The sequence below is a fragment of the Scyliorhinus torazame genome, chromosome 13, assembly GCF_047496885.1.
Source record: "Scyliorhinus torazame isolate Kashiwa2021f chromosome 13, sScyTor2.1, whole genome shotgun sequence".
NCBI classification, from domain to species: Eukaryota; Metazoa; Chordata; class Chondrichthyes; order Carcharhiniformes; family Scyliorhinidae; genus Scyliorhinus; species Scyliorhinus torazame.
Window position 1 is genome coordinate 49,353,582 of NC_092719.1, and position 15,273 is coordinate 49,368,854.

A 15,273-nucleotide genomic window follows, 5' to 3' on the forward strand; every position below is an offset into this window, starting at 1 on the left:
GCAAATAATCAATTCATCAAGAGAAAAATATACTCAAGGAGAGTTGGACATAAGGATTAATATTTCCCCTCAGAATTAATACTAAATATTACAAGAACTATGTGGTACATTCTAATGAAATCTTCATATAACAAATGTAGCTAAAGCTCCCAATCATCAGGACTTGTTCCTACAACATTTACTGAATGCACTTCAATGTCATTGATAAGTGTCCTCCTTCTCATTAACACCTCAAATAGATAACTAACTCATTCTCATCTTCTATGTACCGTATTCCTGTTAACATACGTCTATCATTCCAGCAAAATTAACCAAGAGGAAAATGTGTTTTACAGCATTCATAAATGCCGGAACCTTGTTAACAACCTAATTGATCATTAAGTTGAGGCAATCATTGTCCAATAGACATTGTAAGAGTGCATATTCATTAATTGTCAGGAAATTCAAGGTATGAGGAATGCGACAACAAATCATATTGATTAAAACTTAACAAAATATCCATTTCATGTAAATTAATTAGTCTAATGATTTCTTCTGACTTCCTGACAACTTCAAGAAGTATGGCTCAGCTAGTTTTCTTCATAACCTGGACTTCCTAATCAAATTACCAAATAGTAGTCAATAAAAGGAATGGCCAGTGTAGTAGTCTGAAAACCTAGGCAATTAGGTCAACAATTTGGCTCCACCATGAATGTTTTGCTGTGACTTCTGAGTGATATGCAGAGAACTGTCCCAAGTAACATTCTGGCAGCATTTTCTCCTGTATTCCTTTTAGTGCGAAACTATTAACATAGAGAAAAGATAACAATCCGTTCAAAAAAGTACGGCTGGAACAAAATAAACTACATTGGCACATGATAAATTATGATGAAATAAATGTAATAGGATCTCTTTATAGTGAATAGAGTTTGTAAAACTCAAATGAAAATTTTAAAGCTTCCAACTCATTTCCTTAGACGTCAATGGAATGATATTCTGTGGAATTACTCCCACTGATAGTGATAATTTGAATGCAAATTCTCCATGGTTTAGTCGATAACGATCAGTGTGCTATGATTAATAGACCATAAGAAACCAGTGTCTGTTACGATAAAATGCTCAACAGCGATTTACATACCGATTAATTTATTGACTTTATATAAAAAACAAATTAAATTGCTTAAATTTCTGCTGGAACGAGACTCATTTTTATTACTTATGCATGCCCAGGACTGCTGAGGTGGGATTCTCCTTCCCACCGCACCAGCTTTTTGGTGCGGCGTGCTCCCACCGGGCAGCGGGATTCTCCGTCCCGCCAGCTGGCCAATGGGGTTTCCCATTGTGGGCAGCCCCATGCTGTTGGAAAATCCCCAGGCATGGGTGCACTGCTGGCGTAACGGAGAATCCCGACAGTGGCGAATCCAGCAGATCTTTGGATGGTCATACCCTGGAAGTGTCCCCCAAGGTGGGCCACAGAATCTCCTCGGAAAGCCCAGCACACTGACGACACGTGGATTAAGTCAGACACTTCAGAGTGTTCTGACATGCTTATTTGGTTAGTAACCCAGGAAAAGTTAGACAAAAAAAACCAAGTTTTAACTCCTGGGTAACCATACAATCACTCCCATTGACCGCACTCCCCCTCTCCCAACACGTGCCTCCCCCCTACCTGCAGCTCCACTGCACCATCCCCACTACCGACTCCCACCCCAACCCCTGCCCCTCCGACTACCCCAGCTCTCCGATTCTTCTCCTGACCCTCTGACTCCATCCCCCTACCCCCCCATCCCCGTCGCCAGTCCTGCCTCCAACTCTTTGACCATCCCCGATCCTCCTACTACTCCCTGGACCTTCTGACTCTTCCCTGACCCAATCTCACCACCCTACACATCATTCCACCCGAACCCGCCCTTCCACCTATCTATCTGGCATTCTATCTACCCTGCCACCCTACCCACTTATCTCACTGACACTCATTCACTGACACAATGAAAAGTTATTGAAAGCTTCCAAGTTTTTCACCTTGTTACCAAATGAAAACTTATTAAAATGTGGCAGCATTAATGTTGTAAAAAGAGGGTGAAATTTGGCTTCCTCCAACGACCCTACATTACTAGGAAAGGTGCCCAGAAGAGATGATTTCTGAAGAGGCCTGGTTCAGACGCCTGGTCGAGAAATGCAGGAGCTCTGATGCAAAGGCAGGAAAATAGGAAGTGGAGTGCCTCGGACCTTTCTGCCCATAGTACTTTCTTCAGATGAAAAGCCTTGGATGTACAGGGTTAACTTTTCATCTTCATCATGTGGATGGTGAACCCATAGATCAGATCATCCACCCTTTCAAATGTTCATTCTCTTCACTTCAATGGAATGAGAATTGGGTAACTTCAATGGAATGACAAACTGAGTAACCTGCACCACGAAATTGAGACTGTCAAAACAAAACTCTACCTCATGCTGTTAGGGGCGAATTTGATGCGAAATATTTCCAACAGTAGCTGAATTATACCATGCTTTAGCTGTTTTGCTTCTTCTATCTAAATAGGTGCCTCCAGGTTTTGCAAGTGCTGTATCTATCAATAGGTATGAGTGCATCTCTCCCCACCTCTAGCCCAATGTGCCACACACCCATTGCCTTGGGAGTGGTTAATGATTTCATCCATGCACACCAAAGGATAAGAACTTACACCTGTTGGACATTTAGATTTTGCCTGTGTCACTGCATGGCCAGTGGAACCAGCCAGATAAAATTGGGGGTGCTGTGCATTAATGAGTAACAACGACATCGGTCACTGCGAGAAATGAACCTTTTCAGGTTTAGGTGTTTCCAAAAGCTGAACTTGTTGCTTTCTCCATTTCAGGAATCTATCGGGGGCAATCCTCACTCCTAGCTACGTGATTTTTTTTTATGTATAAGGAATGAACAGGAGTGTAAATTCTTGAATCTCGAGCTAAACGTGTGTACTAAAATGGAGATTCTGTCCTTTGATTGGATACAATATTTAATTTGTCATGTTATTTGAGGCCAGCAGTGTTAAACTAAAATATGGCAACTTTAACAAAGGAAAGGATCAAATTATAATGCAGTTATCAGTGCTTTTTATAATTATAAAAAATCTAATAAACCCCGGTCGACAAAAGGTCAAATTATAACCAAGAAATTAATTTCCTGCCAACAGTGAGTTTCAACATCAAATCTCGAGACTGTCAGCTTCTATTCTTGTGGCTGGAATCAGTAGGCAGTACATACCAAATGAGTGTTTGAAGTTTTGTTTCTAATCTTACCTATATTCTAAACTGTAGCAGAGTATCTGATAAACGGGCTCGCTGTCCTGAAGCATACAATAAGATAATCAATTTCACCATAACTACTGCAGCAGAAGACTTCAAAGCTTTTGAATCAACAGTTCAGTGCTGTGACAATCCTGTTTATTTAGAGGTCGACAGTCCATTTAGATTAATCTGATTCAGATTAATTGGAACCTGGTCTGACTGTAAACTCATCCAAAAAAAGCGAGTGTAAAATGCAACCTACTCCGTTCATTAATGTGGAAATAAAGTTCCCTTTTATGAACATAGGAATTAGGAGCAAGAGTAGACAATTTGGTCCTTCTGCCATTCAATAAAATCATGGTTAATCTGACTGTGGTCTTAATTCTACTTTTTTGCCTGCTTTCCAAAACCCTCGACCACCTTTTTAAACAAACACCTGACTAACTCAGCCTTGAATCTATTTAATGACCTGATCCTTTCCTGGGAGAAATTCTCTGAGAGAAGAAGAAATTCCTCCTGATCTCCATCCCAAATGGCAGAACCCTTATTTTGAAACTATGCCTCCTAGTTCTAGATTCCCCTAAAAAGGGGAATGTCCTCTCAGTATCTACCCTGGCAACCCCCCTACAAATCTTATATGCTTCAATTAAATCACCTCTTATTCTTCTACATTCCATGGCGCATGTTTCTTGGCAGTGCCATTCGCTGGCATTGGGATTCTTTATTCCCGCTGCTCGTCAATGGGCTTACCCATTGAAGCCACCCCACGCTGCCAGGAAATCAGCAGGTGGGGGTGCGCTGCCAGAGGGAACAGTGAATCCTAACGGCCGGAGAATTGCGACTTATGAGTATAAGCCCAACCTGCCCAAACCTCCCTTAAGACAACCCCTTCATCCCAGGAAGCTATATAGTAAACCTTCTCTCAACGTCCTCCAATTCAAGTTCTTAAAGAAGGAGACCAAAACTATATTCAACTATATTTAAACTGAGGAGGTCTAACAGGTCATTTATTATTATGTTAGTTATCACAAAAATGTCAGATCGTGCCTGAAAAGGTGCTTTGTGTCAAATAATGTGTTTAATCCGCCAGTTGCAAATCTGAATTAAACTTTGAAAGGCAGAGGCTTTTTAACCACAGAGACTAAAGGTGACTTGATCTCACAGCCAAAGATGGCTACCTCCATTTGCATTACAGCACACTCCACATTCCAGTCGATTGGAATGGAGACAGCATATCTGCAAAACCCATCAAAGGCAATGACCTCAGAGGAATGTGAAAGACCCACATTTCTGGTCCCATTAGACAAGAAAAGGGCAATCACCTGATGTATTCAACTGCTGGAGTTGAACCATTAAGCTTAATCACTTGGACAGTATAACCCTGGCGAAGCGATCTTACCAGGCATGATTTAATCAAGTTACCTTGGAAGACACCTTGTTTGGATCATTCAGAAGTGGGATAAAGTCATGTGACAAACCAACTTTTTGAGTGTTTCAGCATCTGTAGAGCTAATCTACATTTAGATTGGACAAATAATACTGGCAAAGGTAACCTGGATGAGTTAACCTGGAAAGATAACATGAGTAATCTTTGTGAGAAGCTGAAGGAAATCAGTATCAGTCGCAAAATAGTTTTGGGAAAATTAATAAAATTGAAGGCAGATTGTGATGAACGGTTACTGCCTTATCATCATGTAAGGTAATGTCCCCTTTAAGACCAGGCTTGAAACCCTGGGGACTCCGCCTCTGGCTCCGCCCATCTGGGAGCCATACATAAAGGCCTGCCTCATGGTCTGTATAGCAGTCAGCTCTCGTCCAAATCTGTAACATAGTTATTAGCCTAATAAAGCCTTCTTTACAGTTTAATCTCTAAGCATCATTATTGAGGGTACCTCACAGATAAATCTCCAGGGCCTGATAATCTTCATCCCAGAGTACTTAAGGAAGTGGCCCTAAAAATAATAGATCCATTGGTGATAATTTTCCAAAATTCTTTAGACTCTGGAATAGTTGCGACAGATTGATGGGTAGCTAATGTAAGCTTGCTATTCATAAAGGGAGGTAGGGAAAAAACAGTGAACTATAGACCAGTGAACCTATGTCAGAGTAAGGAAGTTGCTAGAGACCATTATCAAGGATTTCATAGTACAGTGTTTGGAAAACACTGGTACAATCAGACAAAGTCAACATGGATTTACAAAAGGAAAATCTTGCCAAATCTACTAGATTTCTTTGAAAATGTAATGAGTAGAGTTGACCAGGGAGAACCAGTGGATGTGGCTTATTTAGACTTTCAGCAGGCTTTTGACAAGGTCTCACACAGCAGATTACTCTGTAAAGTTAAAGTGCATGAGATTGCAGGTCTTGAGATAGATAGAAAGCTGGTTAGCAGACAGGAAGCATAGAGTTGGAATAAATGGGTCTTTTTCTGATTGGCAGGCAGTGGCCAGTGGGGTACCTGAGGGATCTGTGCCAGGACCCCAACTGTTCACATTATATATTAATGATGCGAACAAAGGAACTAAATGTTTTATCTCCAAATTTGCAGATGACACTAAGCTGGGTAGGAGGGTGAGCTGTGAGGAGGATGCAGAGATGCTTCAGCGTGATTTAGACAGGCTGAGCGAGTGGCCATATGCAGAATAATGTGGACAAATGTGAGGTTATCCACTTCAGTAGCAAAAATAGCAAGGCTAATAATTATTTCAATGGGTGTAAATTGAGATGGGTGGATACTCAGTGAGACCTTGGAGTCCCCGTGCATCAGTTGCTGAAAGTAAGCACGCAGGTACAGCAGGCAGTAAAGAAGGCGTATGGTATGCTGGCCTTCATAGTGAAAGGATTTGAGTAAAGGAATGGGATGTTTTACTGCAACTGTATGGGGTATTGATAAGGCTACATGTGGAGCATTGTGGGCAGTTTTGGTACCTTATCTGAAGAAGGATATTCCTGCTATGGAGGGGGTGCAGCGAAGGTTTACCAGGCTGATTCCTGGGATGGTGGGACTGTCATAAGGAGAGACTAAATTGGTTAAGGTTATGTTCACTGGAGTTTAGAAGACTGAGACGTAATCTCACAGAAACTTATAAAATTCAAACAGAATTAGACAGGGCAGATTCAGAAAGATTGTTTCTGATGGTCGGGGAGTCCAGAACTAGGGGTCATAGTTTGAGGATATGGGATAAACCTTTTACGACTGGGTGAGGAGAGATTTCTTCACCCAGAGAGTTGTGAATCTGTGGAATTCACTGCCACAAAAAGTAGTTGAGGCCAAAATGGTGTGTGATTCAAAGAAAGAATTAGATATAGCTCTTGGAGCTTAAGGGATAAATGGCTATGGGAGGGGAAGGCGGGATCAGGGTAATGAATTTGTTGAACAACCATTATTAGATTATTAAATTATTCTCAAATCATCAGAATTAATAGCTTACAAGTCCCCAGTTCCTGATGAACTTCATCCTAGGATCTTAAAAGAAGTGGCCGCTGAGGCAGTAGGTGCATTGATTTTAAGTTTCCAAAATTCCTCAAATTCTGAAAAAGTTCCATCAGTTTGGAAAATAGCAAATCTGACTCCTCTATTCCAAAAAGGTGGTGGAAAGCAGGAAACTTTAGGTCAGTTAGCTTGATATCTGCCATAAGGAAAATGCTGGAATCTATTATTAAGGAGATTATAGGCTCCAACCACTTCCCCCGGATTCCCTCCCCCCATACCTGGGCAGCATGGTAGCACAAGTGATTAGCACTGTGGTTTCACAATGCCAGGGTCCCAGGTTCGATTCCCTGCTGGGTCATTGTGCAGAGTCCAGGGGCGAAATTCTCCCCCAACGGCGGGATGTCCGCCGACTGGCGCCAAAGACGGCGCCAATCAGACGGGCATCGCGCCGGCCCAAAGGTGCGGAATGCTCCGCATCTTTGGCGGCCTAGCCCCAACATTGAGGGGCTAGGCCGACGCCGGAGGGATTTCCGCCCTGCCAGCTGGCGGAAATGGCATTTGTTGCCCCGCCAGCTGGCGCGGAAATGCGGTGCATGCGCGGGAGCGTCAGCGGCCGCTGTCAGTTTCCCGGCGCATGCGCGGGAGTGGCAGCGGCCGCTGACAGTTTCCCACGCATGCGCAGTGGGGAGAGTCTCTTCCGCCTCCGCCATGGTGGAGGCCGTGGCGGAGGCGGAAGGGAAAGAGTGCCCCCACGGCACATGCCCGCCCGCGGATCGGTGGGCCCCGATTGCGGGCCAGGCCACCGTGGGGGCACCCCCTGGGGTCAGATCGCCCCGCGCCCCCCCCCCCCAGGACCCCGGAGCCCGCCCACGCCGCCTGGTCCCGCCGGTAAATACCAGGTTTGATTTACGTCGGCGGGACAGGCAATTCCTGGGCGGGACTTCGGCCCATCCGGGCCGGAGAATCCAGCGGGGGGTCCCGCCAACCGGCGCGGCCCGATTCCCGCCCCCGCCCAATCTCCGGTACCGGAGACTTCGGCGGGGGCGGGGGCGGGATTCACGGCGGCCAACGGCCATTCTCCGACCCGGCGGGGGGGTCGGAGAATGACGCCCTACATGTTCTCCCCGTGTCTGTGTGGGTTTCCCCCGGGTACTCCAGTTTCCTCCAACAGTCTAAAGACGTGCAGGTTAGGTGTATTGGCCATGATAAATTGCCCTTAGTGACCAAAAAAGGTTAGGAGGGGTTAATGGGTTACGGGGACAGGGTGGAAGTGAGGTCTTAAGTGGGTCGGTGCAGACTCAATGGACCAAATAGCCTCCTTCTGCACTATATGTTCTATGTTCTATACCGGTAGCACAGTGGTTAACATTATTGTTTCACAGCGCCAGGGTCCCAGGTTCATTACCGGCTTAGGTCATTGTCTGTGCGGAATCTGCACGTTCTCCCTATGTCTGCGTGGGTTTCTTCCGGCTGCTCCGGTTTCCTCCCAAAAGTCTCAAAAGACATGCTGTTAGGTGAATTGGACATTCTGAATTCTCCCTCAGTGTACCCGAACAGGCGCCGGTATGTAGTGACCAGGGTTTTTTCACGGTAACTTCATTGCAGTGTTAATGTAAGCCGACTTGTGACAATAAAAATTATTATTATCATTGTTGCCATTTGATAGATTGCATAATACCAATTCTGTCACCCAATCCAATGGAAAAAAGAGTTGCATGAACAATATTCCAGACACAATAAAATTTAAAAGCAACACGGTAGCACATGGTTAGCACAGTTGCTTCACAGCTCCAGGGTCCCAGGTTTGATTCCCGGCTTCGGTCACTGTGTCTGCGGAGTCTGCACATTCTCCCCGTGTCTGCGTGGGTTTCCTCCGGGTGCTCCGGTTTCCTCCCACAGTCCAAAGATGTGCAGATTAGGTGGATTGGCCATGATAAATTACCCTTAGTGTCCAAGAAGGTTGGGTGGGGTTACTGGGTTACGGGTGTAGGTGTGGGCTTAAGTTGGGTGCTCTTTCCAAGGGCTGGTGCAGACTCGATGGGCCGAATGGCCTCCTTCTGCACTGAAGATTCTATGATTCAGACAGCAGGACTAAATGGGACACAACCTTTATTATGAAGCAGACTGGAGGTCACAGCTTTATATAAATGTTGCATTTTTAAAGTACAAGAGAACAATATTTCAGAAGAAAAATAGAACAATTTTTTAACATCTCAATGCATCATAACCACTGAGCAATACAACGAACGGCTTGGTCCAGTTATCATAGATCTTCACGGCACTGCTTTGAATTGTCATTATGAAACCCCACACATCAACCATCGCATGTTAAAGCTTAATTCGGGAATTATAATTCTGACAAAATACGTATTCTTGTTGAATGCATAACTAGTAGTATTATGGTAATTTTCAAAGTGTGTATTACTGTATTGTAGATTATACAGAAGATTTCTTCTCTAGGGAGGTTTGGGGATATATCAGAAATGTTTACACTTTATTTCAGGCACCTGCAGCATTCTGGAGGAGACTAATATTGTGTACAAACGCATAAGATAGAATTTAAACATGTAAAACATGTTACCTGATGACTGAATTACTTTATTCAGTAAGTGCTTAATTCTGTGAACCAGTGAGCTATCCAACCACTACACGCAGAAACTACCAGAAATTAGCAACAGCCAGTCAACTAACCACCATCCACAAGTTCCTGGAAGCCATGTATGCACCAGCAGCTGCCAGCCAAATCATAACTAGCTACAACCAGCAGTTAGACACAGGGATCCCTCCTGCAGTCACTAAAGGACCACTATTCATCCATCCATCCACCAGAAAAGTCCATCCGCCAGAAGGTATTCACAACTAACAGTGAGCCAGCCAAACGCAGTAAACGATGAACAGCAGAAGCCACTGTGTAGCCAGGCAGGAGGCAACCACCAGATGTCATCAATCCACAACTAGCAACCTGCAACCCAAAACAGGCAGCCACCAGGAATCAGTCTGCAGCCAGTAACTTGGACCGTACCTATTACCTACATTAAGGCACCCACCAGCCCACCACCACCTGTCACTTAGTTGCTAGAGCAGTGGGGGAAGGGGGAGGGGGGTCAGAATTTGATCCGAGAGGAGAGTTGCCAGAATCAAGATGGAGGGGCACAGAGAGTCGGTGGAGGGTAGGTAGAGATTCTACAATCTGGAGTGCTGGGGCAGGGGTTTGATGGGGCGGTGTGGCCAGGTCGAAGTCAAGAACCCCCCCCCCCCCCCCCCCCCCCCCCGTAAACCCCTCCAGAATCTGCAATTGGAGATGCAGCAGCTTAGGTACAGTCAGCTGCTTCCACTTTCCACTGTTCCTGAGTTCATGTGCAAGTGGCACATTGGGGGTTCTCATGCTCCCATGAAATGTTCCGGTTAACTCTTAGAACAAAGTTGAAAACATGCGCTGGGTCAAAAGGTTTCCTTCTGTGCTTTGGACATTCCGATTTGGTACAGAAAGTTTAAGCCACACAGCTGCAGTAATGCTACCCAGCCCGTTTTTGCAGTGAACTCCTGTGCACAGGCAAGGAAATGAATGAAGCAAAGATATGCGATGGGCTACATCAGCCTGTAAACATGTTGATTTCTACCACATACCTATGATTACACCCTGTGTGGGACCTCCTGTACATAAAATGTTAAGTGTTATCTATCTGTGCACTCTGTTAACTTGATCACATGAAATATCGAACAATATATCCGTGGTGATTTATTGCAGCATTATTGATATTCCCACATGTCCCAACTCCTTTCCAATGATCTCCATTAACACTATTCAAAATTCAGCAAAGTAACTTCTGATCTTCCATGCTGATTGCAAAACAAGTGCACCAATAAATGTATTTCTTGAAAGAAAAATAACTGGATAAAATATTAAGTAAAGAAATCCTAACAGAGTCAGTGTGTTTCCCTTAGATTTCATGAACGATCAAGAGCATGCCTTACAAAGAATTCCAGTCAACCTGTCATGGAATGTAACTTTATGTCTTTTAACATTCAACAAGCCAGACTATAGAGTGCTGGCTGCAGCTGTGCAAAAGACAGCTCTCCAGCTGCTAATGGTGCCCCCAATTCTTCCTACTGCAAAGCTACAATTGTGATCAGCTGTCACATCCCATCTCAGTTAGAAAATGGTAACAGATTCACATTACAATTGATTCAACTCATCTTTTCCACACAAATCACTGTTAAGCCCGATCGATCGCAATGGAAATGATTGCCATATAGAAGTGTGAAGAGTTTGGAGTATCAAATACCATCCTGTAAACTTTGGTTGCTCATTAGGTCTACAAAAGAATCAGGACAAATCCAAACAAAAGCTTAAAATCTATAGATTAGACTCTTACCGTCCACACAGGCTGGTTTTGCTCTCGTTGTGCCAGCAATCTGTCCCTTTTTACATGCACACCTCGCAGTTTGTCTGGCTATAGTCCTTCGAGGTTGACTGCTATCTTTGTCCAGGGTGACTATCTCACAAGTGCCCGCAGCAAGTTGACCTGGAAATAAATACATTCACTTGGGGTTAATGGGTGAGCTGTATCAAAACAGTCAACAGCATCACATGTAAATCCAAGGAAAAATAGCTTATCAGAAATATATTTAACATGGCATCCATAAACAATGTATAATTGGCCTCCCTATGCCAAATATCCCAAAACACTGACACATTGTTATCCTCTTCCTATAACACAAAGGAGAAAAGAGCCTGAGCATTGACTACTCCTTGTGAGTCTTTTTTCTCTGCAATTAACTTTACAGAATATGGAAATGGAAGAGTTTTATCCAGCACATTTAATAAACTTTGCTTTGGATAATAAGGGCATATTGAAATGTCTGATAATGCAAAGTTTACACAATCAACAACAGACACCACAAGTAAATGAATGTCCCTTACACTGGAAGCTAATGATTGGCGTTTGTTATCAAAAAAGGTTGTTAGGATCTGGGACAAGCTGCTTGAAAAGGGGGAAGAAGCTGATTCTACAGATAATGTTAAAATGCAGATGGACATGTACTTGAAAATGAAAAACATGTAGGTAGTGGGCAAAACCAGGGTCTGTGAAACTAAGCATGTCTGCTCTAAGGAGGCCTGTTTCTGTGATCCTGTCCAATCATGTACAGAGAATCCCCAATTCTGCTTTTGCACCATCATCTCCAGAGTAGCATCAGGATCTTTCTTTTAGTTTCTCTTGCTGAGCTGCATGTTGCCAGTTAGTAGCTTCATCTCCAGACATGGAGTCAGCTTCCAAATGTACATCAATAACACCCAGTTTTACCTTTCCCCACCTCTCTTTGATGCCAGACTGCTTTTCCAACATTTAATCTTGGATGAACCACAGTTAGCGACAAATGGGAAGACCCAAGCCATTACCTTTGGCTCCACTATACACTCAGTACCTTGTCCGCCACTCTAGCTCTCTTCATAGCTACTGTGTCTGGCTGAACCACAGCACGTGCAATCTTAGCATCCTAAGCACCCTTGAACTAAGCTTCCAACACCATATCCATGGCACAGAGCATCCAATTCCACATTTGCAACTTCCACCCCTCCCTCAATTAATCCTACTCCACCTTGTGTTGGCTGATTTCCATTGATGCCTAATCCACTATTCCCTCAAAATTTTCATTCTTCAATTTAAAGCTGTTTGTGGTATTAACCTCCCTTTTCTCCATAACCACCACCAGGCAAAATTCCCCACTCCATCATGCTATTCATGTGATACTTGTTCATCTCCCCACCCTTCGTCCTACTATTGGTGGATGTGCTTTCAATTGTCTTGGTACATGTTCTGGAAATGCTTCTTGAAATGTTTTCATCTCCCAAAGCTCTCGCTTCTCTGACTCTTCATAAACCCAACTCTTAGAGCAGGGGGTAAACAGCATGGAAGCTGAAAAAAGAAATTTTATTTAAAAAGCACTCTTGAATCAGCTCTCCTCCTTTCTCAAGAGCTGATCAGGGTCATGGTAATACCATGTATGGGGACATAAGCAGTTCCCCTGGGTCCCCCATAGATTATGTGACAGACACCGCAGAAGTGCTACATAGGTTTTCAGGATTCAGTCCTGTGGGAAGGACACAATCTCTGCCCAGTGGCCCATGGAATCTTTGGGCCCCAACAAGTATTGATTGGCAATATTCTAAAATTTTGCCTTTTCAACAAGGGTTTTATATTGGTCTCAATTGACTTATTATTTAGGTTCAATCTTCAACGTTTGCAGATGAACATATTGATGATGGCTATTATAAATCAACAGACTCAATTTAATCTGCAATAATTAAGCCTGAATAACAAACCTGCTTTCTCACCCACGTATGCCTCAAAACATGATTAATTGCTTAAAATGTTTAACATTGCATTAACAGTTCATCACAAACAAAACTCGTACACTAATCCATAAATTAAGTAACTGATTTAGAGTGATGCATGAAGTGCAAATATGTTTGAAATATACCACGGACAAAACTTGCATTCCATGCCCAATATAATTTGTTTAGAAACTGAGCTCCACATTAGGTGGCAAAGATTGCTCATTTTCAGAAAATGACATGAGCCTTCAATTACGAAGCCTGCTGGATGCTGTTTAGAATTTGCCACATATGTTACAACATTTTAAGCGAAAAATAAATGTGTGTAATTTTAAATGCAGCCTACTCCATTACCACATGGTCCTGCTGGAGCAATTGCAGAACTCTCGGTGGTAGAATTATTTAAATTACCACTATTACTTATACAGAGCTTATCAAAAGTAAGGGTGCATGTTATGAATAGACATTGCGTATACAAATTTAACAATCTAAGAGATGAATGAAAGACCTGAGGGCGGAACGGCGGCACAGTGGTTAGCATTGCTGCCTCACAGCTCTGGGGTTCAATTCCGGCCTTGGGTGACTGTCTGTGTGGAGTTTGCACTTTCTCCCCTTGTCTGCGTGGGTTTCCTCCGGGTGCTCCGGTTTCCTCCCACAGTCCAAAGATATGCAAGTTAGGTGGATTGGCCATGCTAAATTGCCCCTTAGTGTCCAAAAAAAGGTTAGGTCGGGTTACAGGGATAGAGTGGAGGCGTGGGCTTAAGTGGGGTACTCTTTCCAAGGGCCGGTGCAGACTCAATGGGCCGAATAGCCTCCTTCTGCTCTGTAAATTCTATGATTCGATAATCTGCTTAATGCCTTATCATCATTCTTTGAAACATCTCATAGTGCTTCAGATACAATGAATCACAATGCAATCATTACCTTTATGTACCAAAAAAATGACCATTTTGGAGGATCCCTTGTTGTTATGTCATCAAACAAAGGTGGGGAGGGGAATTTACAAAGGTAGGAGGGTGGGACTATGAGGATAGATCTTTGAAAGGACTGGTACAGAAGGGATAATGGCCTCCCTCCATGATGTATCATTCTATGATTCAATGATATATTGGCTCTGATCTATAATATCCACTTGAACTACTGGAACAGACAGATGGTTTAATGTTCCAGCTGAACAATAGCATGTCTGATAAAGCAGCACACCCACTGTAGTACATTGAAGTACCAAACTAGAATAACATTAGTACTGGAGTGAAATTGGGATAGATTCATAGGATGAGAGGGTATTTAATCGGGTGGAAGAGTGGTGGGTTCAGACCCTGCCAACTTCCTACCACCCACATTGTCACCCCCACTACCACCGATCAAGATCATTACGTGGGTAATTAATGCTGATATTAACCCTGGTGTGTTTGTTTGCGGGGTCTCAGGGGTGCTACCTCATGGAGAGATACTCAGTGCTTGATCAAGGGAGGTGCACTGAGAGACCCCCATCATGGCCTTATTGCCAACACCCCCTAACCTCACCCTCCCCAGTGACCCCCACCCAGTGAACCAGTTATGTTTAATATCTATCTGAATGAGCAGACTGAACTTCAATTCATTGTTTTATTTATTTTGTTATGGAAGCAGGGACAGCGCAATTTTCCCTCAGTGCTAGATTAGACATTTTACCTGAAACAAGAGCTCAGGCACTAGTGTGAGGCTTAAATTCACAACCTTTTGACCCTTACACAACACTGAGCCAAATGTTTAAATCATTTTCCCCTCTCTAAAATTAAAAGGTAATAGCACAAAGGGATGAAACTTTTCTTTCCCATTCTGCACCATGCATTTCTGAGCCACATACGGTATTGGCCAGATGTGAACCCAAAGTTCCACTACATTACCATGTCAATGTACCTCAGCAACTTACTGCCCCAGTGTGACTGTTCCATTTATCACACTTTCTGGCCTTTTGGCCTCTGAGCCAATGGAATGCCAATTAGTGGAGGCTTTGAGGTCAGTTTATGCTGTGGGCTCATGACCATTGGGATCTCGGTTGTTGACTTCCCAATGTCATTTCTTTTCAAAGCTCAGGCAGTCATTCAAGAGAGGAAACCTTTATTTTATGTCTCTCGGCTGCATTTAGACCCAAATCCCAGGGGTGAAAAGCTTGCTTCTTTTGCGCTATCCAGTTCTTCTGCACATCTCATATTCACAGGTGGTAACCAGGTCCCAATGTTTTATTTCAACATAATATGGCAATAAAATG

The 15,273-nt window shown here is 43.6% G+C and overlaps 1 protein-coding gene across 3 annotated transcripts in view; it reads right to left on the bottom strand.

The window, feature by feature from the left end:
• Positions 1–15,273, bottom strand: part of LOC140388005 (chemokine-like protein TAFA-5) — a 1,047,435-nt gene that overhangs the window by 385,810 nt on the left and 646,352 nt on the right. For all 3 annotated transcript variants that reach the window (XR_011934057.1, XM_072471457.1, XM_072471456.1), the window contains exon 2: positions 11,059–11,208. Coding sequence is in view for 2 of the 3 variants with exons in the window: in XM_072471457.1 (XP_072327558.1) it covers positions 11,059–11,208 (150 nt within the window). In the remaining variant the exon portion in view is untranslated. The remainder of the gene's footprint in view (positions 1–11,058; positions 11,209–15,273) is intronic.